General features: G+C 46.8%; 1 protein-coding gene across 1 annotated transcript in view; it reads left to right on the forward strand.

Annotated features, from left to right (window-relative positions):
• The first annotated feature begins 301 nt into the window (after positions 1 to 301).
• The window catches only part of ZSWIM5 (zinc finger SWIM-type containing 5), a 159,954-nt gene continuing 132,261 nt past the window's right edge, over positions 302 to 27,994 (forward strand). Inside the window, exon 1 of the mRNA XM_054037212.1 lies at positions 302 to 649. Coding sequence (XP_053893187.1) covers positions 487 to 649 — 163 coding nt within the window. The 5' untranslated portion in view covers positions 302 to 486. The remainder of the gene's footprint in view (positions 650 to 27,994) is intronic.

The following is a 27,994-nucleotide window of genomic DNA, read 5'->3' on the forward strand; positions in this document are numbered from 1 at the left end:
CCCGGCCCGGCCCGGCCCGCCCCCAGTCTCCTCCCCCGGCCCGCGCCCGCCCGCCCGCCTCTCCTCCCTCCGCCGGCTCAGTCGGTCGCAGCCATGGCGGAGGGAGGAGAGGGCGACGGGCTGCTCCGGCCGCCGCTCCCCGCCGGGGCCCCGGGGCCCAAGCGCCTGTGCTCGCGGGCCGGGCCGGCGGCGGCGGGGCTCGGGGCGGCGCCGCCCCGCCTGGGGGGCCCTGGGGGCGGCGGCGGCGGGCCGGGGGGCGGCGGGGCGCTGGCCGGCGGGGGCCCGGCCCTGGCGGGGCCGCGGGGCGGCGGGGGCCCGGGGGCGGCGGCGCTGCTGCAGCCCGAGTCGCTGCTGGACGCGGCGGCCAAGCGGGTGGCGGGCAGCTGGGCCTTCGAGCGGGTGGAGGGCCGGTTCCAGCGCATCCCGGAGCCCGTGCAGCGCCGCATCGTCTACTGGAGCTTCCCCCGCAGCGAGCGCCAGATCTGCATGTACTCCAGCTTCCAGCCCGGGCCGCCGGGCGCCGCGCCCGGCCCCGACGAGAGCCCCGCGCCCGCCGCCGCCACCGCCGCCCCGCCCGCCGACGGGCTGCCCTTCCGCCGCGGCGCCCGCCTGCTCGACACCGGCGCCGTGGACAACGTGCTGCAAGTGGGTGAGTGACCGGCCCGGCCCGGCTCGGCTCGGCTCGGCTCGGCTGTCCCCTGCGGAGCCTGTCCCCGGCCCTGTCCTTCCCCTGCCGTCCCCTCCCTTCCCCCCTCCAGCTTTCCTCCCCCCCAATCCCTTCTCCTCCCCTCCTGCTTCCCCTTCCCCCCTCCAGCTTTCCTTCTCCTTCCCCTCCTGCTTCCCCTTCCCCCCTCCAGCTTTCCTTCTCCTCCCCTCCTGCTTCCCCTTCCCCCCTCCAGCTTTCCTCCCCCCCAATCCCTTCTCCTCCCCTCCTGCTTCCCCTTCCCCCCTCCAGCTTTCCTCCCCCCCATTCCCTTCTCCTCCCCTCCTGCTTCCCCTTCCCCCCTCCAGCTTTCCTTCCCCCCAATCCCTTCTCCTCCCCTCCTGCTTCCCCTTCCCCCCTCCAGCTTTCCTTCCCCCCAATCCCTTCTCCTCCCCTCCTGCTTCCCCTTCCCCCCTCCAGCTTTCCTTCCCCCCCATTCCCTTCTCCTCCCCTCCTGCTTCCCCTTCCCCCCTCCAGCTTTCCTTCCCCCCATTCCCTTCTCCTCCCCTCCTGCTTCCCCTTCCCCCCTCCAGCTTTCCTCCCCCCCAATCCCTTCTCCTCCCCTCCTGCTTCCCCTTCCCCCCTCCAGCTTTCCTCCCCCCCAATCCCTTCTCCTCCCCTCCTGCTTCCCCTTCCCCCCTCCAGCTTTCCTCCCCCCCATTCCCTTCTCCTCCCCTCCTGCTTCCCCTTCCCCCCTCCAGCTTTCCTTCCCCCCAATCCCTTCTCCTCCCCTCCTGCTTCCCCTTCCCCCCTCCAGCTTTCCTCCCCCCCAATCCCTTCTCCTCCCCTCCTGCTTCCCCTTCCCCCCTCCAGCTTTCCTCCCCCCCAATCCCTTCTCCTCCCCTCCTGCTTCCCCTTCCCCCCTCCAGCTTTCCTTCTCCTTCCCCTCCTGTTTCCCCTTCCCCCCTCCAGCTTTCCTTCCCCCCATTCCCTTCTCCTCCCCTCCTGCTTCCCCTTCCCCCCTCCAGCTTTCCTCCCCCCCCATTCCCTTCTCCTCCCCTCCTGCTTCCCCTTCCCCCCTCCAGCTTTCCTTCCCCCCCATTCCCTTCTCCTCCCCTCCTGCTTCCTCTTCCCCCCTCCAGCTTTCCTTCTCCTTCCCCTCCTGTTTCCCCTTCCCCCCTCCAGCTTTCCTTCTCCTTCCCCTCCTGCTTCCCCTTCCCCCCTCCAGCTTTCCTCCCCCCCATTCCCTTCTCCTCCCCTCCTGCTTCCCCTTCCCCCCTCCAGCTTTCCTCCCCCCCAATCCCTTCTCCTCCCCTCCTGCTTCCCCTTCCCCCCTCCAGCTTTCCTTCCCCCCATTCCCTTCTCCTCCCCTCCTGCTTCCCCTTCCCCCCTCCAGCTTTCCTTCCCCCCCCATTCCCTTCTCCTCCCCTCCTGCTTCTCCTTCCCCCCTCCAGCTTTCCTTCTCCTTCCCCTCCTGTTTCCCCTTCCCCCCTCCAGCTTTCCTTCTCCTTCCCCTCCTGCTTCCCCTTCCCCCCTCCAGCTTTCCTTCCCCCCCATTCCCTTCTCCTCCCCTCCTGCTTCCCCTTCCCCCTTCCAGCTTTCCTTCCCCCCCATTCCCTTCTCCTCCCCTCCTGCTTCCCCTTCCCCCCTCCAGCTTTCCTTCCCCCCCATTCCCTTCTCCTCCCCTCCTGCTTCCCCTTCCCCCCTCCAGCTTTCCTCCCCCCCAATCCCTTCTCCTCCCCTCCTGCTTCCCCTTCCCCCCTCCAGCTTTCCTTCCCCCCCATTCCCTTCTCCTCCCCTCCTGCTTCTCCTTCCCCCCTCCAGCTTTCCTTCCCCCCATTCCCTTCTCCTCCCCTCCTGCTTCCCCTTCCCCCCTCCAGCTTTCCTTCCCCCCCATTCCCTTCTCCTCCCCTCCTGCTTCCCCTTCCCCCCTCCAGCTTTCCTCCCCCCCAATCCCTTCTCCTCCCCTCCTGCTTCCCCTTCCCCCCTCCAGCTTTCCTTCCCCCCCCATTCCCTTCTCCTCCCCTCCTGCTTCCCCTTCCCCCCTCCAGCTTTCCTTCCCCCCCCATTCCCTTCTCCTCCCCTCCTGCTTCCCCTTCCCCCCTCCAGCTTTCCTTCCCCCCATTCCCTTCTCCTCCCCTCCTGCTTCCCCTTCCCCCCTCCAGCTTTCCTTCCCCCCCCATTCCCTTCTCCTCCCCTCCTGCTTCCCCTTCCCCCCTCCAGCTTTCCTCCCCCCCCAATCCCTTCTCCTCCCCCCTCCCCACCGCCAGCTTTCCTTCCCCCCCATTCCCTTCTCCTCCCCTCCTGCTTCCCCTTCCCCCCTCCAGCTTTCCTTCCCCCCCATTCCCTTCTCCTCCCCTCCTGCTTCCCCTTCCCCCCTCCAGCTTTCCTCCCCCCCAATCCCTTCTCCTCCCCTCCTGCTTCCCCTTCCCCCCTCCAGCTTTCCTTCCCCCCCCATTCCCTTCTCCTCCCCTCCTGCTTCCCCTTCCCCCCTCCAGCTTTCCTTCCCCCCCCATTCCCTTCTCCTCCCCTCCTGCTTCCCCTTCCCCCCTCCAGCTTTCCTTCCCCCCATTCCCTTCTCCTCCCCTCCTGCTTCCCCTTCCCCCCTCCAGCTTTCCTTCCCCCCCCATTCCCTTCTCCTCCCCTCCTGCTTCCCCTTCCCCCCTCCAGCTTTCCTCCCCCCCCAATCCCTTCTCCTCCCCCCTCCCCACCGCCAGCTTTCCTTCCCCCCCATTCCCTTCTCCTCCCCTCCTGCTTCCCCTTCCCCCCTCCAGCTTTCCTCCCCCCCCAATCCCTTCTCCTCCCCTCCTGCTTCCCCTTCCCCCCTCCAGCTTTCCTTCCCCCCCCATTCCCTTCTCCTCCCCTCCTGCTTCCCCTTTCCCCCTCCAGCTTTCCTTCCCCCCCATTCCCTTCTCCTCCTCTCCTGCTTCCCCTTCCCCCCTCCAGCTTTCCTTCCCCCCCATTCCCTTCTCCTCCCCTCCAGCTTTCCTTCTCCTTCCCCTCCTGCTTCCCCTTCCCCCCTCCAGCTTTCCTCCCCCCCATTCCCTTCTCCTCCCCTCCTGCTTCCCCTTCCCCCCTCCAGCTTTCCTTCCCCCCCCATTCCCTTCTCCTCCCCCCTCCCCACCGCCAGCTTTCCTCCCCCCCCAATCCCTTCTCCTCCCCCATCCCCACCGCCAGCTTTCCTTCCCCCCCATTCCCTTCTCCTCCCCTCTTGCTTCCCCTTCCCCCCTCCAGCTTTCCTTCCCCCCCATTCCCTTCTCCTCCCCTCCTGCTTCCCCTTCCCCCCTCCAGCTTTCCTTCCCCCCCATTCCCTTCTCCTCCCCCCTCCCCACCGCCAGCTTTCCTCCCCCCCAATCCCTTCTCCTCCCCCCTCCCCACCGCCAGCTTTCCTTCCCCCCCCATTCCCTTCTCCTCCCCTCCTGCTTCCCCTTCCCCCCTCCAGCTTTCCTTCACCCCCATTCCCTTCTCCTCCCCTCCTGCTTCCCCTTCCCCCCTCCAGCTTTCCTTCCCCCCCATTTCCTTCTCCTTCCCCTTCCCCCCTCCAGCTTTCCTTCCCCCCCATTCCCTTCTCCTTCCCCTTCCCCCCTCCAGCTTTCCTTCCCCCCCATTCCCTTCTCCTCCCCTCCTGCTTCCCCTTCCCCCCTCCAGCTTTCCTTCCCCCCCATTCCCTTCTCCTCCCCTCCTGCTTCCCCTTCCCCCCTCCAGCTTTCCTCCCCCCCCATTCCCTTCTCCTCCCCCCTCCCCACCGCCAGCTTTCCTCCCCCCCAATCCCTTCTCCTCCCCCCTCCCCACCGCCAGCTTTCCTCCCCCCCAATCCCTTCTCCTCCCCCCTCCCCACCGCCAGTTTTCCTTCCCCCCCCATTCCCTTCTCCTCCCCTCCTGCTTCCCCTTCCCCCCTCCAGCTTTCCTTCCCCCCCATTCCCTTCTCCTCCCCTCCTGCTTCCCCTTCCCCCCTCCAGCTTTCCTTCCCCCCCATTCCCTTCTCCTCCCCTCCAGCTTTCCTTCCCCCCTCCAGCTTTCCTTCCCCCCCATTCCCTTCTCCTCCCCTCCTGCTTCCCCTTCCCCCCTCCAGCTTTCCTTCTCCTTCCCCTCCTGCTTCCCCTTCCCCCCTCCAGCTTTCCTTCCCCCCCATTCCCTTCTCCTCCCCTCCTGCTTCCCCTTCCCCCCTCCAGCTTTCCTTCCCCCCCATTCCCTTCTCCTTCCCCTTCCCACCGCCAGCTTTCCTTCCTCTCCTGTCCTCTTCCCCCCCATTCCCTTCTCCTTCCCCCCTCTCCCTGCTTCCCCTTTCCACCGCCAGCTTTCCTTCCCCTCCCGTCCTCCTCCCCCATTCCCTTCTCCTCCCTCCTCTCCCTGCTTCCCCTTCCCACCGCCAGCTTTCCTTCCCCCCTCTTCTCCCCATCCTCCTCATTCCCTCCCCCCTCTCCACTTCCCCTTTCCCCCATTCCCTTCCCCTCCTGTTCTCCTCTTCTCCCTCTTCCCCCATTCCCTTCTCCTCCTCTCTCCCTACTTCCCTCTTCTCCCCATCCTCCTCATCCCTCCCCGCTTCCCCTTTCCCCCATTCCCTTCCCCTCCTCTCCCTGCTTCCCCTTTCCCCCATTCCCTTCCCCTCCCCTCCTCGCTTCCTTTCCACCCCCGGCTTTCCTTCCCCTCGCGTCCTCCTCCCCTTCTCCCTCTTCCCCCCCCATTCCCTTCCCCTCCCCTCCTCGCTTCCTTTCCACCGCCAGCTTTCCTTCCCCTCCTGTCCTTCTCCCCCTTCTCCCCCGATTCCCTTCTCTTCCTCTCCTCGCTTCCCCTTTCCACTCCCAGCTTCCTTTCCCCCCTTCTCCCCATCCTCCTCCCCTCCCCCATTTCTTTCCCTTCCCACCCCTTCTTTTCCCCTGTTGACCTCCCCTTCCCTTTTCCACCCCCAACTTTCCTTCCCCCCCTCTTCCCCCTGTCCTCCCCGGCCTCCCCTTCCCCCCATTCCTCCTTCTCTTTTCCTCCTCATCATTCCTTTCCCCCTGGCTCCCCCATCCCTCGCCTTCCTTCTCCCCCATCTCCTTCTCCCTTCCTTTCCCTTCTCTGTTATCTCTTCCAGCCCCCTCTCCTTTCCTTCCCCCCCCATCCCTCCTAGCTCCCTGGTGCACCTTCCTCCTTCTCCCTGCCTCCCCCATGTCCCCACCCCTCCTTTGCCTCTTCCCCGCCTCTCCCCCCCCAGCCCTCCTTTCCTTCCCCTCTTCCCCCTCCTTTCCTTCTCCCTGCATTCCTCTCTTCCCTCCCCATCCCCTCTTCCCTGAGCCTTCCCTCTGGCATCTCTTCATTCCCCTCTTCTCCCATCCTCCCTCTTCCTTTCCCTTTCCCTCATTCCTCTTTTCATTCCCCTCTTCTTCCCCCTTACCTCTCCCCTTATTTCTGTTTATTCTCTTCTTCCTTCTCCCTTTCCTCTCTCCTCTCTTCACTCCCCTCTTCCTTCCTTCTCTTCCCCTCCACTCTACCCATATTCCTCTTTTCATTCCCCTTTCCTCTCCCTGCCCCCTTCCTTGTTTTCTCTTCCCTCCCTGTGATCGGTGACCCCATTATTGTTAGAGGGGATCTGGCTCTCCCAAAGGTGGTTTTTTGTTTTTGTTTTTTTGCAAATATTTCAGCCTTTTGTCTGGCAGATTTCTTGTTTGACAGTAAAATATCCCCCCCACCCCCATCGTCCCTGTAGGCAATAATCACATTGGATTCTTCCCAGCCTGATTTTGAAATGGGGAGGGCTAATTGCTTTCCCATTTCCCCTTGCATATGACTTGGGAATGGGGTGTGTGTGCTTGTCAAAGACTGGGCAGCCCAGATTGTAGCTGCCTGAATCTGGATTCAATCGATTCCTTTGAAAATTAGAAAACAGAGGGACTCCAAAACCAAATGCCTTTTCCAGGCAGCGCCTCCTTTGAAATGTACCCCCTCTTCCCCCACCTCAGTGCTAGCTGTGCATCCAAGGGTTGGACTGACAATAATAACTGCAGATGAAAAATGTGAAACCTACACACAGCCCTTGTGAAGGTGGGGTTACTTCTGTTTGTACCAAAACCTGGTCATGGGTTTATATATATCCCGTGTTTCACTAAATACTCTCCATCATTTTGCCCGTTGTTTTGTGTGTGCGCATTTTTCACTTTTTCTTGAAAAATGAGAGAAAATTCTCTCCCCCTCTTCCCCCTTCCAAGTCTCGTTAATCTCATTACATCCATAAATGCAGCGAATCGGATTCATTCCATGGGTTGGGAGGCAGAAAATAAAACAAATTGTTTGGTGCTGACAAGTTGGGTGGACAATTTAGGAGTGTACAGAGTATTGTGTGTGGGGTGTGTATGAGATTTGGAGGCTGTATAAAGGAGAATTTTTTACGATCAGTGACAAATGGAACATGGAAATAGTGCCATTGTTTTTTATTCTGTTAGCAGAAGGTTTTTTTAATTAAGGGGTTTGGGAGGAGACTTGTAGTGAATTGAAAATGTATTTGCCCCATCAGAAATCTGCTTGTACACGTGTATGTACTTAAAGAGAAGCAAATTGTAGTGTTTTACATTAAATAATTTGCTTATGGTTATTATTGAAAGTGATTGGAATGAGCGTTCCCATTAAAACAATATTGTGCTAATGTCAATTCGCCTGGAATGGAGAGAAAGTTTGGGTTTTTAGGAATGATTAGTCCTGCAGAGTTTATTTTTGGGTATTGTGTTTTCTGAATGGAAAGTGGGCTGTATAAATAATTACATTGTGGAACAGTATACATTCAAAAGAGCTTTATCAAAACATTTTCCTGTTCTTACATAGAAAATTGTTACTTTACCTTCTAAGTTATTTAGTTAAAAAAAAAAGATAATGTTTTTTAAGATGATACTTTTTTTGTCAATACATGTTTTCTGCAGGCTGCTTTGAGATGGCTAGCTTGCTTAAAATAATTTGAAACTGCAAGGCAAACATTTTTATAGGGAAGGAAGTGGTTCAAAAGGATCTTAAAATTAGAAAAATTATTTAGTATGGGAAATGTTTTATTAAACTGCCTATTAAAGTATGGATCAAATCAACAGCAGATGTGGGAATAGATTACTTAGGTATATGGCATATAAGGGTTTGAAAATCAGGACTGATTTTGTATGATTTTTTTTTTTTAGCATGAGTTTTCACGAATACCAGTTTGGAAGTAGGTATGGGGAGTTAATGTAAATTATGTAAATTATTACTGTGAACTTTGGGGTGGGTATGTGGGAGACAAAACAGCATGATTCCGAAGTGATGGCACTGAAAAAGCGATTTGAATTTTGCAAGTCAAAGTTCCCAGTCCTCATTAAGTTTCCCCTAATCTGTTGTACCAGTGATTGAAGCCTATAAGAAGATAAGGATGCTTCTGTCTCTACCATTTCATATCCCTTGATGACTTGAGATTAGAGATCCCAACCACTAGCTTCTGAATCCTAAACTTTTAGGTCAGATTCTTTGTTTTGGAAATATTTGCTGCATAATTGGGCATGTTTTTTTTTTTTTTAAAAAAAGAATATTACTGTAGGATGGGAACAAGAAAGGTTTTTTGTTTTTGTAGGAGCACGTACCATGTACATAGAGGGTAACTTCTCTTCAAATGGAAATGAGGAGATGGTGCGGAATTTAACAATTTCACTGCTTTTTTGTTTTGTCTAAAAGTTTGCCAATTCTAGATAAAATTATAACAGGCTTGCACTGTGATGGGATGAAAGACTGCTAGTTTGGAGGGGCTGGAATAGTTCCACAATAACAAGCCTTCACAGAGCTGAGCCAAAAGAAGATTTAAATAAAACAAAATGCTTTGAAAGGCTGTGTGTTTGTCATACAGATGGTAGGCATAGCAAAAAAACAAAACAAAACAAAATGTTTTCTGCTAACTTTCCACGTCGACTCTGATAATGCTACTTAAAGTTGTGGTAACCCGACCAACAAAGATGTAATGGCTTGTGAGTCCCAGTAGGTTTTATGTTAAGATAGGAATTATGGTGCCGTCTTGTATGGGAACCATTATATTTAAAAGAACTTTGTTTTCTTGATTCTTACCAGTATTAAAACAGAATTATTGTTTGCCTCAGATGATCTCTTTCATGGACAGCTATAAATCATATTGTTGTTAATAAAAAACACATGTTTCCATGGTTGAATTTTAGACCTGCCTACTCAGACCTGCGAAAATAGTATGAATATGCAGTTCCATCTTTTTGTGATTGAAACACGTTTTTGAAATTCTAAAAATACAAACTAAATAAACTTTCCCATTTGAAAATTGCAGATGATGTAATGTGGAGAAGACTGTAATAATTTGGACAAATGGTTTTGGTCTGCGACCCTTTTGTGCCTGGAAATCTGTCAGGTTTGAGTGATGTGTATGCCACATTATGAATTAATAATTCCTTCATGCTTAGTGAAACTTAAACGAGGCTTAAACCATGATCTCACTGGAGTCATTAAATTGATTTTCTTTTGTAAAGAAAGATCTTGGAAGTTGAACACAAGCATCTTTGTCTTTCTAAAAACTGCTGAATTATTATGTGCACAGATCCCGTCTTTGTGTGTGTGTGTGTGTTGTTGTTTTTTTAGACAAATGACAAAAGCATGCAGGAAAGGAATGCAGAAATGCAGGGCTTAATATAAAGCACTGCATGCTGGGACATCTAAAAGATACAAAACCTTTAACGGTGGAAGTTAATTTTTAACAAGTGCATTCACATAAATATTTATGAATAAAAGTTTTACACCCTGCTCTTTTAGGTTCGTGGAGAGAAAAGACCTTCAGTAGATTTTGATAGCAGACTATTTATCCATCATAACAAATTCATGTTCCTAGTCTGCATTTCCTAATTTAGTATAATATAGTTTGTCCTTGAGTTGTCATGTTTAGTTATGAGTATGCAAGTATCTGTGGCAATTTTAGGTGAGAGTCTATTTTTTTTATTGCTTTTATGATTACAGCAAGGAAAGGTACATTTTATATTGTAACCATAAACACCAAGCTTTGTGTTGTTCTCTGCACGATAACATAACACCTGAAAACCTGGATGGCAGTGCATTATATGTACTGCATATTTCTTCTCCAGACGAGGAACTCTTAGAGATAACCCTGTGTACAGTCGGGTAGTGGTATGCAGTCCAACCATTGGTACATAAGCAGAATTTACTTTTGCTGTTAGTGACAATGAAGCATGGCTTAAAAATGCCTTGAATTTGTAAACATAAAGAGTGAGCAAGTTTTTAGATCTATTTATAATTTTGAATGTCCATCTGGTGTTACACAGTTCAGGAACTTGTAACTTTCAGCAGGTGATGTACCGTTCTATTCTATATGCATAGACTGGTCATAGAAAGACTTTGGGAATTTTCTATCTCTACAGTTACGAACTCCAGAGTTATGAATTGACCAGTCAACCACACACCTCTTTTGGAACCGGGAGTATGCAAGCAAGCAGAGACACCCCCCTCCCCCCCCCCCAAAAAAAGGCAAATATAGAACAGTGCTGTGTTAAATGTAAACTGCTTAAAAAAAAAAGGGAGGGGGGAGTTTAAAAAAAAAAGATTTGACAAGGTAAGGAAACTGTTTCTGGGCTTATTTCGTTAAATTAAGATGGTTAAAATATTTTTCTTCTGCATAGTAAAGTTTCAAAGCTGTATGAAGTCAATATTCAGTTGTGAACTTTTGAAAGAACCACCAGAACATTTTGTTCAGAGTTATGAACATTTCAGAGATACGAACAACCTCCATTCCCGAGGTGTCTGTAACTCTGAGGTTCTATTGTACTTGAACAAACTCGTATGGTCAGCCTGTGGCCTGGTTTGTTCTACAGTAGGAGCTTATGTTGGTCTAACTACATCGCTCTGGAAGAAACCACTTCAATCATTTTTAATTAAAACTTTTTTTTTGGGATCAGATGTCTGTTTTAATTTAAGCGTGAGGATTTTGATAACAATTGAAAAGCCTTTTTGGAGATGTAAACAATAGTAAAATACCTCATTTTTAACTTTACTGAGACCAGTTTTTAAAATTTCGTCTAGATTCAGAATGAAGATAAGCATTTGGATTCTGCCGTACTTAACGTCTGAGTTAAGCCTAACGTTTATGTACAATAATTTTTCTTTTTAAAATGTAAACTTCACAGATGTACTGCTGTTCAAAGGTCTAAATATTCTATTTGGAGTAATTTTTACTGTATTCACTTTATGCTTAAATATGATCAAGTATTTGTTTTAAGCATCAGTCATTCTCCTCCTGAAAGCAGGTTTGGGATTGGCAATTGTCTGGTTCTGATAGAAAGCAGAATGAAAAGCATTTCTTAAAAGATATTACCTCACTCACCTCCTCTCCCCTAATATCCTGGGGCTAACATGGTCACAACACCACTGCAAACAGAGTTTCTTAAGGAATGTTCACAGCTCAAAATCTTACGTAGTATATTAGAATGACACTGATTAAAAGAGATTAGTTTTTTTTCTTCTGGTGAATCTTTATTTTTAGATGTAATAGTTGTTTCACAAAGTGCTCCTTACTTATTAATATTAAACAGAATTTTTTATTTTTACAGTTGGATTAGTTTATCCTAACCATGTTATATTAAAGTAACCTTTCTGGTTCACATTTATGTGGTATGAGGCAAGTGAGGACTGCCATGATGGAATCAGTTACACATTTTTAATACATACCCTCCTCTTTCCATGTCTAATAATTAGTTCTGAACATTTAAAATGAAATAATCAGGGTACATTAAACTTTGCACCGCCCTGTAATAAAGAGAACAGATTAGATATTTCTCCAGCATGTTTTTGAGTATTTATATAACTTTGTATCTGTGATGATAAAAACAGAGGGAGCATGATTGTTGATAGGAGAAAGAAGGCAAGTTCAACTTTGAAAACTGGAATTTTACTTATTTTCTTGAGCAGCTTTATTGGCTTTTGAGTCCTTTTCAGATATATGAACAGATTTTCAGAGTAGGGTGAGCTTTTTGGCTTAGAGTCAATTACTGCTGGAAGGGTGGTACTAGTAGGAAGGCATTAGGAAGACTTGGAAAATAATGCACAATAACTTAAATATTTGGCCTTAGCTTTAGAATCTGAATGGTGCCTCTTTAGAGAGAACTGAATTACATAGAACAGGTTCTAGTTCTGTAATCTAAAGAATGTGATTTCTGGTTTGAGTAGCCAGTAAGGTTTTGAATTTTAACTTGGATAATGTATATTTTTAATGCTTAGAACAGGTGAGACATGAGCATTTTCCATTTGCAAAGTTCAGTTTGTTTACAACAGGCTTTTATTTTGGTCACATAAGAGATCATTTAGGAAATATTTAACTAATCTAAAATTCCAGTAAAAGAAGGCATAGAGCCCTGTTTGCTGTGAATTCTAGAGCTTTGTATGAGGCAATGTATTTCGCTATTATTTAAGATTTTGATGAGAGAAATCTTACAGTCATCACCTTTAACCCAAGTTAGAATTTTACGGAAACTTTAAAAAATAAAGTTAAATCTACTGTAATATTTGAACATTGTACTTTTAATTAGGCAACTTTGTGCTCTGAATTAGCCCTTCATATGTATGCAATTCTCATTTTCTTTGGAGACTCTAGTGGAGATTTTTTATGTATTGGAGTAAAAGGTATATTGGTTTCATATGTATTTAAAATAAACCCTATAAGCCTAAGTCTGTAATTTTGAAGAGAAATGTGAGGATAGGAGAAAGACAGCAGGTTTGTTGGGCTTGTTTAATTAATGTATTTCTTGTTGTGTTTTACAGATTAAATTCTTTCCCCATCCCACTAGTAGAAAGCCTGTCACACTGGGGCCTTAATTATATTCTCACTTTAGTTAGCAGCAAGAAAGAAAATGAATTGCATAGTTAATATGTTGTGTTATGCTTAATTTTAGGGATTTTGCTTCTAGGTGTCATTTACAGCTCTATGTTCAGCTGGAATGCAATTTCCCCCTCATCTGCCCACTTCATGTTAGATTAGAATATCTGCTATTGTGAAGGAGATGGAGAGTGATTTTTTCATAGATTCATAGATTATAGGACTGGAAGGGACCTCGAGAGGTCATCGAGTCCAGTCCCCTGCCAGCATGGCAGGACCAAATACTGCCTAGACCATCCCTAATAGACATTTATCTAACCTACTCTTAAATATCTCCAGAGACGGAGATTCCACAACCTCCCTAGGCAATTTGTTCCAGTGTTTAACCACCCTGACAGTTAGGAACTTTTTCCTAATGTCCAACCTAGACCTCCCTTGCTGCAGTTTAAACCCATTGTTTCTGGCTCTATCCTTAGAGGCTAAGGTGAACAAGTTCTCTCCCTCCTCCTTATGACACCCTTTTAGATACCTGAAAACTGCTATCATGTCCCCTCTCAGTCTTCTCTTTTCCAAACTAAACAAACCCAGTTCTTTCAGCCTTCCTTCATAGGTCATGTTCTCAAGACCTTTAATCATTCTTGTCGCTCTTCTTTGGACCCTTTCCAATTTCTCCACATCTTTTTTAAAATGCGGCGCCCAGAACTGGACACAATACTCCAGCTGAGGCCTAACCAGAGCAGAGTAGAGCGGAAGAATGACTTCTCGTGCCTTGCTCACAACACACCTGTTATTGCACCCCAGAATCATGTTTGCTTTTTTTGCAACAGCATCACACTGTTGACTCATATTTAGCTTGTGGTCCACTATAACCCCTAGATCCCTTTCTGCCGTACTCCTTCCTAGACAGTCTTTTCCCATTCTGTATGTGTGAAATTGATTTTTCCTTCCTAAGTGGAGCACTTTGCATTTGTCTTTGTTAAACTTCATCCTGTTTAACTCAGACCATTTCTCCAATTTGTCCAGATCATTTTGAATTATGACCCTGTCCTCCAAAGTAGTTGCAATCCCTCCCAGTTTGGTATCATCCGCAAACTTAATAAGCGTACTTTCTATGCCAATATCTAAGTCGTTGATGAAGATATTGAACAGAGCCGGTCCCAAAACAGACCCCTGCGGTACCCCACTCGTTACGCCTTTCCAGCAGGATTGGGAACCATTAATAACAACTCTCCGAGTACGGTTATCCAGCCAGTTATGCACCCACCTTATAGGAGCCCCATCTAATTTGTATTTGCCTAGTTTATCGATAAGAATATCATGCGAGACCGTATCAAATGCCTTACTAAAGTCTAGGTATACCACATCCACAGCTTCATTTAAGAAGGAACAGAACTTCATGGTTTTGTGTGTGTGACTAGCCTTGTCACAAGGTAGCCATGATTAGAAATTATAATCAAGAGACAGAGATTTTGTTGTAGGGCAGCAATGAACATGTTACTAAATACTGAAGCACTGGACTGAAAGGGTGGTTTTCATCTGGAAACCTATATGAAGTTGCTGATCTTTTTCCTATGGGGGTGGAGCTCAGATTTCTGTGCATCTGACTCCTCTCTGAGTAATGGAAAGAAGTCATGGTATTCTGAACTTACCTAAGAGTTTCTGTAGAATATATTTTTCTCTTGTTGGCTTCATATGATGCTTGATCCTTCACCACTGAATGTAATGGAATTTTTTCCATTGACTTGAATTGGAGCAGGGTCAAGCATGTGTTCCCCTGGTATTCAAAGTGAAGCCTCACTGTTTCCTCAGTAGTGACAGGGCTTGAAACATGTACCTGATGCCTACTAGCCACAATACCGAGTCCGATAAGGAAGATTCTCTTGTTAGGTGTAGGGAGAACCAGAGAGCTCTGTTGGGAAGGTGCTGGGATTCCTACCAGGATGCGGTCTGTGGACCATGCTTTGGGGGCTTACCTTGTGTAATTCTCTAAGTACTAGATCATAAATTTGAAGCTGGGTGTGCTTCCGCTTCCGTACCCTACCCCCAAACTACTGGAATGAACACATCCTCTCTTGCCCCTATTTTGAGTCCCCCCCGGACTGTGTGGTGGAAGCGTATGGTAGTTTTCCTTGATGCCGTAAGGATATGCCACTGCTCTGTTCTCCTCCCAGCTACCTAGTTGTTGCAATGGAGACAGGAAACCTGTATGTGTCCTGCCCTCCTCCATTTCTTTTTTTTTCTTCAGGGTAACTAACATCTGCCTCTGCTGTTTCCTAGCTTTCTCAGCATCAAACTCAGTAGAAAGTGATCTGTTTCCTCTCAGATTTACAGCTGCCTCCTATAGGGTTTTGAATAGAAGGTATGAAAGTGACCAATCTTGTCAGTTGCACTGTGCTGATATTTGGGAAAACTATGGGCAGGCACAGTGGCATTCAAACGACCTGTCTGCAGATTCAGAAAAACAGCACTGAATCCATTCATGTGCACAATCTTGTCTTCACAGCCCTAAGGGTTAGAAATATAGGCCCAGATCCCGTGACTTGTTGCATACACATAATACGTTTAAGGAATGGGGGGCCATAATCTCCTTTTTAAAAAAAACAAAACAACCGTGTAGATTCTGCAGGAATTGATGGCTTAGCGCTCCCCCCCCCCGCATTACATTCACCAGAGGCGAAAAGTAAAGAGGATTTTTTTTTTCTCAAGCCCCGATAATGCTTCAAGAGCAAGTTTTTTATTTTTCATCATTTTTTTTTAAATTCGAAAGTTTAAATATAAATCCCATATAAATGATATTTGGCTGACTTCTACCGTGCATGTGATTTGTTAACTATTGAGGGTTTACCTGAGGGAGGTCAGATTTGGCCCCCCCTACCGTTTATTAATGCTTCATTTTACGGTTATTCATTTTTGTCTTAACTTGTAAGCTTAGGAGTTAAAACAGGATTTGGTTGGCTCTTATTAAAGTGGTTGAATTAGTTTGCTGCTTTCACAAAATCTTGAGCTATTACTTGTAGATTTCAAAGACTTTCTTGTAACTTCTACAGTGCATGTGCATATTACATTGTTTTGCTTTTCTTGAATCGTTATGAAAAGCCAGGATTTAAAAAAGAGCACTTGAAATGCTAAATGCTGGATTTGTTAACAGAGTAAGTTCTTAATGCTGGCATACCAGTCCACCTTTAGACGATACCTCCTCTCCTTGATTTGAATGGGAAATATTCCCTTATGCAGTCAAGATTCAACCTTCACTAGTATGTGATTACCCAGCTAATCACTGTTCAGAACAACACAACTTCAGTCTCTTGTTGACATGCCATATCTCCAGTTGCATTGCTCCTTTAACACACATGCTGTGTAATCAGCAGCTCAGTTACTCAGTGCAATTAGTTATTCACTGTTTAAGTCCTTACTCATTTACTCATGCTCAGTTATTCATTTTATCTGTGCCTCCAGTGTGTGTCACCAGAAAGCCCAAAAATGAAAGTGGGCCGCTCTTAAATGCTCATAATGGTGTGGGATTTATACAGCTATTTATTAGAACTTGTACAGTCCCTATTGTGCAATATGTGCACAATGAACTGCCGGTACACTTTATTTAAAGCTGAAATGTTGATGATTAGTGAGAGTATCCATCCTTATTTGCATTTCTAAGGTGACAATCACTCTAGTAGCCCCGTGCCATTGTATGATTTTAACAATACAAGTCCCCTGATAAAGATGAACGTTGCATCAAATGGAATTGCATCATACAAAACAATAGAGTCTTTAAATAAAACTCGCTTTAACAAATTACAGCTGTTTAAATACAGGAGGTACAAAAAGTATTTGTAGGTTAAGAAAAACCACATAAGACTTCTTCATCTACTGTTTTTTTCCCTCTTTTGGCAAAGCCAATTTTATTTATTTCACTAACAATTAATTGATCCTAGGATCTGAAATCTCTCTGAGGAAAGACTGGAACTATCCTACAAATGCTTTTTTGTTGTTGTCTTTTTCATCCTGTTTTCAAAAGAGCGGGTGTTATTGTTTCTAATATGCTAAAATCTGTTTGCTAGCATTTTCCTTGCATTCTCAAAGTAAACTAGAAATCAAAGCTAAATAAATTGCATGGATTTGTACTTCTGCTATAGCTGTTTTTCCTCATTGAAGTCTGAGCAGCTGTCTTAATCCACAAGCAGCCGATGACATCCACGGATCAGTTTCTGCGATTAAAGGGAGAAATAATGCCCCAGTGTGTTGAATGGGGGGAACCGGGGATAGGCGCTGCGAGTGAGTGTGGGGTAGCTGGGGAGAGGAATAATGTACTCATTTGCTTTATTACGCCTAGATTCTTGCTTGATTAAATAAGTAAGCAATAGAACCAGGAGTCACCATGTATGAACTAACTGGCAGCTTGTATACTTCTGTTCAAATCTTAATTTCTCTCTAAATGTTTTACAAGAGATGTCCTTTGTCATTGGGTGGAAAGCTGTTCTGCCAATGGGATTCTCAGTTGTACGTTTTCCAGAGTGGCTGCTCCAGGCTTCATGCACGTGGGACACTGCAGAGGTCCAACCCTTTTATTTTATTTAGCCTTGTTGAAATATGTATAGCTCTCCCAACAGTGCACATTGAAATGGCTTGTTCAACATTTCCTGGGTATTTTTTTTCAGTGTAACTGGGTAACATCCAGATGCGAAGCAACGGGGGGAAAAAATCCCCATATCTTACCGTTGTCATACCATTAAATTTGCGTGCTATTGCTTTTGGCTATTGTGGGTTCAATAACATAAAACGATATCTGACCTTTTTCATACAAATAATAGGTTAAACCATTTTTAAAGGCAGTGTTGCAGTCAAAGGAGCTGTTTCACGTGGCTGATAGGCTGTGAAACTGTTCAATGGACTTTGGTTTCAGAGACAATATCCGTTTAAATTAATCTTTGTCAGATACATGCCACCGCAGACAATTCAAATTCCATTCCCTTTGCTGAGCTCATAACAAAAAAGCACCTAACACTGGTTCTTTTATCATAAAATTAACCTTTGTGTGTGTGTCCTGGTAACTGGGGTGGCATTAAATCTTGTTGAAAAGGCTCGGCTATAGGAGGATTCAGTTTCTATTAGCAAGGCAGACTTTTTCTCTGGGCATTTTTTTTTTAAAAAGTGCTGAAGATGGATTAAAAAGAATGCAAACAGATGGACAGATTTGGTGGTTGTTGTTGGCAACCATCTAAGCAGCCATTTTGAGCAATGCTGATTCAGGGGTACAGACAGTTGAGTGATGAGTGTAGTATAAATACCCTAGATAGATTTTTCTCCCCCTAATAACTGAAGCCCCAGTTAATTATAAAGGATTGAGGCGATTATTGCTTCTAGAAAAGTATTCTTTTGAGTGCAAGATAACCAAGGAGCTCCTGAATATCTCCTCAACTTTCCTAACTCACATATGTGGCTGGCTTGACTTTTTCCAGATGTATAACTCAGATAGGTGGAAGGGAAATATCTTGAACTTGATTTGGCATAACAGTTTCATTAAATTGCTTTAATCCCTCCTGTATCATGACAAAGCAGGTACAGTAAAACCTGCCTTAGTGTCCACCTCTGAAGAGAGACTACCTGTGACCAGCGACCATATTTTCTTACTCCCTTCAGAGCTGGGCACCCAGCCAGCAGATGCTGCTCTCTGCTCTGCCTTCAGAGCTGAGGGGCTGGAGAGTGACAACGGCTGGCCGGGCGCCCAACTCAGAAGGCAGTGCGGCTGCCAGCAGCAGTAGAGAAGTAAGTGTGGCACAGTATGGCATTGCCACCCTTACTTCTCTTCTGCTGTTGGCCGGGGCAACACTGCCTTCATAGCTGGGCGCTCGGCCAGCAGCCGCTGCTCTCCGGCCGCCCAGCTCTGAAGGCAGCAAACCTTTGAAGAGAGACCACCTCTTACAAGCCACCACTTTTGCTAACTCCCATGAGTGGTTGCTCTTGGCAGGTTTTATTGTATTACACCTCTACCCCGATATAACACGATCCGATATAACAAGAATTAGGATATAACATGGTAACGCAGCGCTCCGGGGGCGCGGGGCTGCGCGCTTCGGCAGGTCAAAGCAAATTCGATATGACACGGTTTCACCTATAACACGGTAAGATTTTTTGGCTCCCGAGGACAGCGTTCTATCGGGGTAGAGGTGTACTTGGTCCTTCAAGTATAAATGGGGACAGCTTTCTTTCTTTTTTTTTCCATCTTAAGTGTTTAATTTTGAGGGACATGGGTGGCCTTTGGTGGGTGTATTCTGGGGTTGGCAGGAGACATACTGTGACCTAAACGGCTTTGATTACTCATCGTCTAATATAACAGAGAAGAATGGTTGCAAAAGAGTGGTCTCCCCTGGCATGAATTCCGTTTCTCCCACTGTTAGATCTGTAGGGAGGGAGGGGGGAAGAGGGGAAACGCGGCACGCTGGATGAAGAGGCGGGGCCGGAGTGGGGATTTTAGGAAGGAATCCAATAGGGGCAGGGAGGGTGCGGAGTTAGGGCGGGGACTTTGGGGATGGGGTTGGAATGGGGGCGGGGCCAGGGGCGGGGAAAGGGTGGAGTCGGGACGGGGGGCGCGGAGAAAATTGGCGCCTATGGACTGAATGCTCTTGTACGAACTGTCTATAGATGTCTGGACAGGCTGACTTTTAGGATCAGAATCAGTGGTCTTATTTTTCAGTAGGAAATGTAGTGCTAGAACATACTTGCCTTGGACAGCGAGAACTTGGCAAGGAGCTTTGTTGACCGATGAAAACAAATAATCCCCTCCAGGCTGGAGGGTGCGGGCTATTGTGTTTCGGCTAGGGAGCTTCCATGACTTGTTTTGGGGTGTTGTGCTGTAGCAAGAACCCCTAGTACTAATGGCCACTTGGCTTCGTTAGGAACATGGTGTTGTAGTGCAGTGCTAGAACAACCTATTAATTATCCTTTAGAAAGAGGGCTTGGTTTTCAATAGATGGGCTTATCCGGGGAAACAGTAAGCAGTCCATCTCCCTGAAATTCTTGGGGGTGGCGCTCAGCTCCTCTCCACAGCAGGTTCTCCATCTCCGTTGCACAGCAGGGAGAGACAGCTTGAATGAGGGAGTTGATCAAGGATTCATTTTCCAGACTCCTCCTGTTTTCAGATTTGGATCAATGGTTTGGGATTTTCAGAGGGGGAAGTAGGCTTGATTGTGTCTGTCCCGGGATGGCCTTCAGGCCAGTCTTACTAATAGCTAAATGTGATTTTTATATTGGTGCTACCAGTTCTCAGCCGGGGGCTTTAGGCCAGTGTATCTTGTGTTAAATTTCAGCATTTCCTGTGGATCTGGAAAAAAATATTCCTGCCTATTGCAGGATCTCTTAATTGCAGATGTTTGATGTGAAATCTCAGCTGTTCTAGAGATGAGTACAATTAAGAATTTAATTTGGGATTTAAAACCAGCAAAAAATATAAATAAAATATATATATTTGCATCTAATTATACATCGTGGCTGAAAGTTACTGTCAAATAACAGATGTAAGAATTAAAAATAAAAAGGTTAGGTAAGCATTTTATGTTTTCCTCTTATTTTGTTCCCTGAGGTTATTAAATTCTGAGCTCAGAGTAGTGTTCTAGCTTTTATTTTTTTGTCTGGGAAGTACCTTCCCTTCATTGAGTCTGACATGAAGTCATCCTGTTTAGGTTGATCCATAAATCACTGGCCAACAATATTATATATTTGAAGTTCTTGCCGAAATAGGTAGTCTGGCCTGGAAATTAGAAAATTGTGTCTTAAATTCTTCTCTGAAATTTCATTACATTGAGGAAGGTCATTGAGGTCAGCTGTGATCGCTGAAGACTTGAATCAACAGAGATTGTAGAGACAGTGCATAGGAACAGGTTAATTGTGTCTGACGGTACTCAGTGCTAGAGATGACCTGAACTTTGCTGCTCAAGTTTATGGTAAGGATGAGTGAGGGTGGGCGTGTGTGTGTGTTGTGTTGGTAGGTTTTGTATTGATTTGTTCAGGCGGCGAATGAGGGGTGTTTGCTGCAGTGGGGGGTTACGTATGATTGGGATTATCGTGTGTGCTGTGTAGGGAGATTTGTGTTGAGTTGTGGCAGGGGCTGCCATGTTGGGAGATTTTGTGAACATTTGTGTGGGCGGTGAAGGGGGAGTGGTAGTATTGATTTGTGTGTGGGAGGGTTGTGCTTGGGGATTTTGTGTTGTGGAATTTGTAAAGTCAAAATAGTGGAAAACTTAAAACTACCTGTTCCCCTAAGGTGGTGCACAGAGCTGTCCCCCTGGCTGGAGGTACATAAACCCACGGAGCTGTCACTCCCACCTTCTCTGGTCACTGTCACATTCCTACCACCCACCATAGGACCTTTGGACTCCAACCTCTGTCTGGTCCTCACGGCCGCTAGGAGTGAGGGTGGGCGAAGAGTTGTGTTGGTTTGTGTGTGGGTCATAGAATCATGGAACTGTAGGGCTGCAAGGGACCTCGAATGGTCATCTAGGCCAACTCTGCACGGTGGTGGGGCCAAGTAAACCTAGACCATCCCTGACAAGTGTTTGTGCAACCTGTTCTTAAAAACCTCTGATGATGAGGATTCCACAACCTCCCTTGGAAGCCTGTTCCAGAGGCTATCCTTATAGTAAGAAAGTTTTTCCTAATATCCAACCTAAATCTTCCTTGCTGCAATTAAGCCCCTTACTTCTTGTCCTGCCTTCAGTGGGCATGGAGAGCAGATGATCCCCGTCCTCTTCACATCTTTGAAGACGGTTATCAGGACTAAACATGCCCAGTATTTTTTTTTAACCTTTCATCATAGGTCAGGTTTTCTAAACCTTTGATCATTTTTGTTGCCCTCCTCTGGACTCTCTCCCAACTTGATCACATCTTTCCTGACGTGCGGTGGCCCCAGAACTCAACACAGTATTACAGCTTAGGGCTGACGGGTGCTGAGTAGAGCAGGACAGTTACCTTCCGTGTTTTACATACGAGACTCCTCTTAATACACATTGGCCTTTTTCACAACTGCATCGCATTGTTGACTTATATTTGATGTGTGATCCACTATAACCCTCAGATCCTTTTCAACAGTATAACCATTTAGCCGGTTATTCCCCATTTTGTAGTTGTGCATTTGAATTTTCCCTAATTTATTAAGGTCCATTTGAATTCTATTCTTGATTTCCAAAGTGCTTGCAACCCCCTCCCCCCCCCGTGTCATCTGCAGATCTTATAAACATGTTCTCTACTCTTTTAGTCAAGTCATTAATGAAAATATTGAATAGTAACGGACCCAGGACTGATCCTTGCATGAATCCATTAGATATGCCCTCCCAGTCTGACTGCAAACTACAGTATTGTTAACTAGAATAATAGAATCATAGACTATCAGGGTTGGAAGGGACCTCAGGAGGTCATTTAGTCCAACCCCCTGCTCAAAGCAGGACCAATCCCCAACTAAATCATCCCAGCCAGGGCTTTGTCAAGCCTGACCTTAAAAACCTCTAAGGAAGGAGATTCCACCACCTTCCTAGGTAACCCATTCCAGTGCTTCACCACCCTCCTAATGAAAAAGTTTGTCCTAATATCCAACCTAAGCCTCCCCCACTGCAACTTGAGACCATTACTCCTTGTTCTGTCATCTGCTACCACTGAGGACAGTCTAGATCCATCCTCTTTGGAACCCCCCCTCCCAGGTTCTACTCTCTGGGTATGGTCTTTCAACCAATTTTATGCCCACATTATAACAACTTCATGTAGACCATATTTCTCTAGTTTGCTTATAAGAATGTCATGTGAGACTGTCCCCAAAGCCTTACTAAAATCAAGATGTATCAAATCCACTGCTTCCCTCTCTCCACTAGACCAGTAACCCTGTAAAAGAAAGAAATTAGGTTGGTTTGGTAAGATTTGTTCTTGACAAAACCATGCTGGGTATTCCTTATAACCCTCTTATCATCTAGGTGCTTACAAATGGATTAATCATTTCAGTATCTTTCCAGGTATCGAAGCTAGCCTGACTGGTCTATAATTCCTCATGTCTCTTTGTTCCCATTTTTATAGATAGGTATTATGTTTGCCCTTCTCCAGTCCTCTGGCATCTCACCCAACCTCCATGAGTTCTTGAAGACGATAGCTAACGATTCAGAGATTGCTTCATTAGTTCCTTAGATACCTTGGGAGAAATTTCATCAGGCCTTGCTGACCTGAATACATTTAACTTATCTAAATGTTCTTTTATCTGTTCTTTCCCTATTTTTGCTTATGTTTCTTCCCCCTTGTTGTTAATATTAATTGCCTTGAGTATCTGGCAATCATTAACCTTTTTATTGAAGCAAAATTGGGATTAAACACTCACCCTTCTTGATGTCACCAGTTATTAGCGCTCCTTCCCTGGTAAGTAGAGGACTTACACTTTCCTTCATCTTTCTCTTGCTCCTAATGTATTTAAAGAACTCTTCTTATTGCCTTTTATATCCCTTCTATGTGTAGCTCGTTTTGTGGCTTGGCCTTTCTGATTCTGTCCCTACATACTTGTGCTATTCTTTTGTACTCCTCCTTAGCCATTTGTCCATGTTTCCAGTTTTGGTAGGATTCCTTTTTGATTTTCGGGTAATTAAAGAGCTCCTGATGGAGCCATATTAGCCTCTTACTATTCTTCCTATATTTGCTTTGCGTTGGGGATACTTTGCAGTTGTGTCTTTAATATTGTCTTCTTGAGAGACTTCCAGATCTCCTTAGATTTTCTTCCCAGAGATCAAGTAACAGAGGGGTAGTTGTGTTAGTCTGAATATGTAAAAAGCAACAGAGGGTCCTGTGGCACCTTTAAGACTAACAGAAGTATTGGTGAATGCCCAGTCTTGCGTCTGATGCAGTGGGCATTCACCCACGAAAGCTTATGCTCCAATACATCTGTTAGTCTTAAAGGTGCCACAGGACCCTCTGTTGCTCTTCCCAGAGATATTACCCACTGTTTCTCTGAGTTTGGTAAAGTCTGCTTTTCTAAAGTCCATTGTCCTTATTTTGCTGCTCTATCTCCTTCCTTTCCTTAGACTCTTGAAATGTATCATTTCATTATCACATTCCCACTAATTGCCTTCCACCTTTGGATTTGCTACTAGTTCTCCCTGTTGGTTAGAATCAGGTGTAAAATCGCTGTCCCCCTGGTCACTTCCTCCATTTTCTGAAACAAAAAGGCAAAGGAACTGGATGGGGTAGGGTGAAATGTGAGGAAAAGCCAGGTGCCTTCTCCTCTATTCCGTAGTGAGCTGGGATAGAACAGACAGCTCGGCTGTGTTTTGACATTCCAAAGGCGCTTGTAGTTTTTGAAGAAATTGAGAAACAGTTGGTTGTGCCACATAATCGCGTGTGGTTGAGAACATGGCTGTCTAACACACTGTTAGCTGCCCCCTTTGTTGTTTGCTCCTGCTCACCTGTTTTACACTAGGAAAAACACCTGTTCGCGACCAGGAGCTCACCAGTGGATGCAGCTAACAGGATTTAGTTGCAAACATAGCCAAGGACAAACTGACTGCATGCAGCAGATTTTCAGAAAACGGTCTTTAGCCCTATCTTCTGAGGCGGCTGTGTTTGTAGCTAAACCCCATTCGGCGCCAGTTCAGCGGCACCCACTGCTAGCAGTACTTATTTTTTGGTGTGTAGGCAAAGCTGAAAGCGACTGGAAGAAAACATGAGTAGAAAATGTCAGGACACGTTTCTGCTTCCTGCAGTTCTGGGCTCTGAAGTCAATGGAATTTTCCTGTGCAGAGGGCATGCGGGAGTAGCCTCTGAATTTCTAGACGAGCTTTATTGGGAATTGGTGTTAGCAGTGATCCGTCACTTGGAATGTTACAGAACGTCGTGTCTTGTCGCCCCCCTTCCTTCCCCCCATCACATTGCTGGAATAATGCTGAACACCTGTTTCATGTAGTGCATAACAGGTGGATAGGATGCATCTGGGAAGGGATAGCTCAGTGGTTTGAGCATTGGCCTGCTAAACCCAGGGTTGGGAGTTCAATCCTTGAGGGGGCCACTTAGGGATCTGGGGCAAAATCAGTACTTGGTCCTGCTAGTGAAGGAAGGGAGATGGACTCGATGACCTTTCAACGTCCCTTCCAGTTCTAGGAGGTAGGATATCTCTATTGCATTTAGGCCATGATTCAGCAAAGCACTGGTGCACATCCTTCACATTCACCATGTGGAAAGAAGAACAGGAGTACTTGTGGCACCTTAGAGACTAACAAATTTATTAGAGCATAAGCTTTCGTGGACTACAGCCCACTTCTTCGGATGCATATCACCCACCATGTGGGTAGTCCTGATGGCTTCAGTGAGGCTATTCCCGTGCACAAGTGCTTTGCTGAACCTGGGACTCACACAGGAATGACTTATAGTGGCTATGTTACCGCCAGTATTGAAATGGGCATCCCTTTGAAAGCCTATTATAAAAGCTGTCGCACTAGCTGGGAGAGCCCAATAGGGATAATTATGGAAAGTCCAGTGGAAGCTCAGGCTGTGTATTGCTGTACACTCATAGGTACAAAGGGTCATTGAGATCTTCACTTTGGCCCCAATCCTGCCAAGGCTTCCACACCTGCTTCCTTTTACTCATGTGAGCAGCCCGTCCCCTTGAACCCAATGGAACAACTCACATGACTGTATAAGTGACTGCGGGATCTAGTCCAGACTCTTCCGGATTGCAAGAAAAATTCCCTTTCCGGTCCCTCCTTTTTAAAACTGTGGAAGGGTCAAGAGGAATTGGCAAGTGTTCTTATGCATGGTTCCAGATCCTTCACTATCCCTGTAAAGCAGATCGTGAACGGCACTTGAGGTGGTTTAGTGGCACTCCTAAAATTTGGAAAATTTATTCAAAACTAGGCACTTTGCAGCAAGGCAAATGATGACCGTGTTGGAAGTGGTGATCCCCGCAGAATGACTGATGTTCCGTTTATTCTTTTGCATTTGAGTAACAGATGCAAAATAAGGAACAGCTGAAAGAAGGCAAATCAAATAAGAATTCAGCTGGAGGTGAGAATGAATGGGTAGTGTGGAGAATTCAAATTCGATTATGGTGACAGGCCTGTTCGAAGGCAAACAGCACATTCAAATGCCGCATCTTTCTTCTGCAAACAGCATTGTTCTCTCCCAAAGCCGTTGGTGCTGCTCAACATCTGTGAAGAGTCACATAACTAGAGGATGGGCTTACCAGGCCCGGCTCTTTTGCACAGGGAAATTCACTGCTGTGGAGAATGTTCTTAAAATAAGATCTAGTTCCCTTCTTTTGTGTGATCATTGTGGCTGCATGTTAGAAATATGCCATGTCGGAAAGAGTCACAGAGGACTGTTCGGGTGCTCTCTGCAGATGCTGCTTGCCTTAGGGTTTTTGTGTTGCCTAAGTGTTCGGAGGTTTGGAGCTCAGGAATATGACATATGGCTAAACCCTCAGGAGCTAGGGGCCGGGAGTGGAGCCATAAGCCATAGCTAGGAGCTGGGGCTGAGTTGTGGTTGGGGCCAGGAGCCGAAGCTGGGGCCTTGGCTGAGGGCAGGGCTGGAGCTGGAGCTGGGTGGTGCTCCCTCCCTGCCCCCCTGAGGGCTGGCTCAGGCCCCCGCTTGCCCCCCTCTGCCCTAGGGGGGCATGCCCCACAGTTTGGGGACCACTGGTATAGATGGTTATTTCCCTCCTGTGGTTGCCCTGCTTGCTCTACTGTATTGTGACCCACTAACCTGAAAGTGTTGGGGGTAGAAGGAACCTTTCCGAGGATACAAATGGCTTGTCAGGCTTCCAAAGTGGAGCTTAGCCATGTTTTTGGACAAGTAGGTGCTTGTGACATTTTTAAGCCTGATGGGTTTGCACTCGCCTGCCGCTGCGTATTAGTGGCTTGGATCCTGAGGGACATCTGTGGGGTCAGCCTGAGAAGCAATTGCAGGGGCTGTTCAGGTATTCCCACAGCAGAGGGCTACCTGCAGCTGGAAAGAAAAGTCCTCATCACCTTCTTAGCAGACATCCTGTCTGGATGTGAGTCGGAAGGTCACTAAGGAAGATGTTCCTCTGCCCCAGAGAGAGAACAAAATATTAAAGTAAATAACAAAGCGGGGACAGCTGCATCCAACCAAGAGTCCTGGGGTGAGAGAGGTTGGCATTTGTGGATTGATTCGGGTGCTCTGGGTATGACTCACTCACAAACCATTTGTCTTCCTGTAAAAAGGGAATCAGTTCGAAGGAAAACAAAAATAATTGAAAAATCTCCTGTTGCTGTGGTCCTTGTCATGATGACCTTTGACTGTCTACCTGATACCGCGCCATCCTGGGGTGGATGCTGTGCAAAGGACACGGGCATCACTTGAATTCCTGCTGACAGGCAGTCGGCATCTACTCCTGGGGCATAAGGAGGCCGGTGTCTCTCAGGAATAGGAAGAGAAGCATACGGTGTTCAAATGAACCCTGAAGGGGAGTTTAAATACTTGAAGTAGAATGTGGTCCCCTCCCCCCTTACTCTCATGAATACGGACATAGGATCTTTAATGACTACAAGTGGCTTGGCTGGGGGTTTTACTCGCCATCAGGAGGACAGCACCTTCAGCAGCAGAGCAGCCCCAAGCGCCGTGCCAAGGCGTTGATTCCGAAAGAAGAATTGTCAGCTCCATCGCGTCCTGCGGCACTCTGGGGTTTCCTGTCCCAGCGCTGACCTAGCCCAACTCTGCTTAGATTGCCAGACCTGACAGGATCACAACCAGAGGGGTGTTATAATAAATGGCTGTTAGCAATAACTAAGGACATGGCTTCACTGCGTGCCATTGTGACGCCGCATAAAACTACAGAGGAAGGTTTGGGTAGAATGGCATGAACAGGTCAAGCCCAACACTTATAATTCCGTGACCCCAAACTAGGTTTGGCCTGTAGTGTCAGGCTTTTTTCTTCAGAATCTTCTAATTTGAGTTTGTTAAATATTAAACACTTTTATAATTACAGGTCAAATTAATTTATCCAGCATAATGTTTGAATAGATTAGTACTCTGCAGCCTGGTAGTGTCTCTTAAAAGTGATTTTTCGGCTGCTTGGATACAAAGTGTTGACCTTTAGTTGCTAAGATGTCTGGAATGGGTGAAAATTGGGTAATGTTGAGGGGCATATTGCAAGTACGTCCATTTGAAGGGAGCGTTGTTGCGTGTGCTGGTTATGGTGACTTTAGGTGAAAGGTTTTACTCTAAATTCAGGAGAGAGTGTGTTATCATTTAAATGGGTAACTTTAGAAGAAAAGGAGTGTAATCTTGCTATTTCAATATCTTGAAGATTGTATTTGAGTCTGCTGCGTACTCTTGATCAAAAGGGAATGCTGTTAGCTACAAAGAGGAATAAATGGAGGGCACCCTTATCTGGGTAAGATAAATGACTATTGTTTAGGAAAGACACTCCAGGGATTGAAGAATTTAATTACACAGGGATTATGAATATGCATGTAAATTAGACAATCTAGATTTGAAATGGCTACAATACAACTGCAGGGAATTGTTCTGACTTAAAAGTGTAATAATTTTTT

The sequence above is a fragment of the Malaclemys terrapin genome, chromosome 8, assembly GCF_027887155.1.
Source record: "Malaclemys terrapin pileata isolate rMalTer1 chromosome 8, rMalTer1.hap1, whole genome shotgun sequence".
NCBI lineage: Eukaryota > Metazoa > Chordata > Testudines > Emydidae > Malaclemys > Malaclemys terrapin.